At 30.4% G+C, this 2,500-nt stretch overlaps 1 protein-coding gene across 1 annotated transcript in view; it reads left to right on the top strand.

Moving 5' to 3' along the window:
* LOC122267691 (uncharacterized) overlaps positions 1–1,534 on the top strand; it is a 2,310-nt gene extending 776 nt beyond the window's left edge. The window contains exon 2 of the mRNA XM_043037800.2: positions 1,050–1,534. Coding sequence (XP_042893734.1) covers positions 1,050–1,279 — 230 coding nt within the window. The 3' untranslated portion in view covers positions 1,280–1,534. The remainder of the gene's footprint in view (positions 1–1,049) is intronic.
* The last annotated feature ends 966 nt before the right edge of the window (positions 1,535–2,500 follow it).

Raw genomic sequence — 2,500 nt, 5'->3', positions numbered from 1 at the left:
TGAAAAATCACATTAAATACCTAAATTTCCATTGTCAAGTGATGAAAAAATACTTAAGGCCTTTATATTTGTCTGTTATATAGTAAGGGTGTAAAGTATTAAATTGACATTTGCTCTGCTTTCCAAAGTAGGACTTTTTCTCATAACTATAGGCTGTCTTTCATGTAGATCCATTTGATAGTGGATAGCCTACAATCTGAGTTCCGATATGATAATGGCCTAATAGCAAGTGCCACCACAGCAGCCAGCAAACCTTCATCATGTATATTCGGGAAAGATAGAGCTTGAATGGACCCTTATTTGACAAAAGATTGTGAAGGAGGTCTACAAGTTATATCTTGCCAGAATATGTCAGGTGAATTTTTTTTGGGGGGGCGGGGCTTTTGCCTAAACACCAGCAGGCAGAGGCCAAAGCTTTCTAAAAATATACAAGTAATAATGATAATAATTATGGTACAGATATTGATAATGATAATGATCATGATACAGATATTGATGATGATAATGATTATAATGATGATAATACTTATTATGATAATGATGATAATAATTAAGACAAATAAGATAGAAATAAAGATGGATAATGATAATGATTATGATGATCATGATTATAATGGAATGGGTAATGATAATAAAGATATTAATGATAATATAAGTAATAATAATAATATTAGTAATAATGATAATATTAGTGATAATGATATTATTAGTGATAATGATAATAAAGATATTCATAATAAAGATAATGATCATAGTAATGATAATAATGATAATGATAATAATAATGACAATGGCAATGATGATAATGATGATTCCTATTATTATTGTTGTTATTGTTATTATCAAATTATTATAATGGTGTGAAAAAGTGAAAAATAGCGTCTGTTAGTAGGCCCAATTTTTAAGAGACACAGCAAACACATTCATGGACTTTATTATGTATATAATTCAGTAAACAAGGAAGAATGGAAGGCATTTTAGATTAGGAATATCTTTCAAAGTTTGTGTTGCTTTTCTCCACATCTGTACAATATTCCTCATCATTTCAGAAAAGGAAGAAGTTGAAAAGGTCAGCAATGGAGCAGAAGAAGGTGAAGATGTTACCGAGGCTTATATCTTTGGACAAGCTGTTACCTTCGTCGAGAAGAATGACGAGCTAGAACGTAACATGAGACTCTTGGATGAGGCGAGAGAAAAGCTGGAGGACGTCAGCAGTAACCTGGAGATGACCGTGGCTAAAGTGAAAGAGCAGGCACTTGTGGCCATGGATGGATATTGAGGGGCTTGTTAAGAATAAAAAGAGTATTTGATAGATTTGGCAGGATTATGGAGTTTTATTCTGAAGTTGAGTTTGATTGATAATTTTTTTTTTTTTTAAATCTTTATTTTACTTTATAGTTTAGTTTAGGTATATACTTTATTTACATGAATGTATAAAGGCAAATGAGAAGATACTATTTATGCTTTTGTATAATGTTTCCAATGCTTAACATCAGGTATTATTTGTTTATAATAAAGATTTTATATTTTGAAATTTCTTTAAATTCTTATAAATACTGAACCATTATTTTTAAGGGATTGCATATTTAACAATAAAGTACCTATAAGAAATCAGTACCAAATATGTATAAAAGAACCAAGAATAATCTTGATAATGATTATCACACAGTAATGAGCCATCTGCCATAGGCTCCTAGTCTGCATTTCGTTAAGTGCAATTGATGGGTGAAATGGGCCACATATTGAGGGATGGAGTAGGGTTTTCCAACAAAGTTCTTTAAAAATTAATCAAATCACTTTTACTAGTTCTTTAAAAATTAATAAAATCTAGAGAAACTTTTACTAAATACTGCCCTTAATGCCAGGAAGTAGAAGTCCCAATGTAATATTACTTTCTATATTGAATTATTATATTACTACTAATCAAAATTAAATTAGATATTGTTATTGATTCTTGGATAGTTTAACAAACGTATGGATTAGATTACTGCTTTTATATTATTCTTCATTTCTATTTTTATAACAGCTTAATCTTCTACTAAAAAAAAAATGCAATGATAAATCATGAATTTACAGGAAAAATTGTTCATTATATGTTGTAGAGCACAAATTTATGAAAAAATGAGACCAGGCTGGCTAAAATTGGACAAGAAATAATACTAGTGTCATTTTGAGAAAATGGTTTCCAAATCTTTTAAAGAGTTTCCTGGGCTGAAAATGGCCTCCTGCAGTCACTTGTTTTTAATTTCCTCTTCACTGTTACCAGTCCTTATTTTCCAAGTAGATGTTTGGCTAGGACTGGGCATCTTAAGCTATTGTGTTTTCTATTATTTTCTAGACTTATGGCATGATATGTGAATCTGTATATGATAAATCAGCAATTTGATTTTATCAGATTTGGCATGATACCCTAGTCACACAACTGAAGGAATAAATAGTCTGTCTTATGGAAAAAAATGCAGTGCAAAAGTGATCCAATCCTGCAAAAAGCAGCAGAAGC

Source organism: Penaeus japonicus, unplaced genomic scaffold (genome assembly GCF_977035675.1).
Source record: "Penaeus japonicus unplaced genomic scaffold, GWHDUDI00000001_assembly GWHDUDI00000034, whole genome shotgun sequence".
In the NCBI taxonomy this organism is placed as follows: Eukaryota; Metazoa; Arthropoda; class Malacostraca; order Decapoda; family Penaeidae; genus Penaeus; species Penaeus japonicus.
Note: the sequence above shows the minus strand (reverse complement) of the source record. Positions and strands in the feature narration are given on the sequence as shown.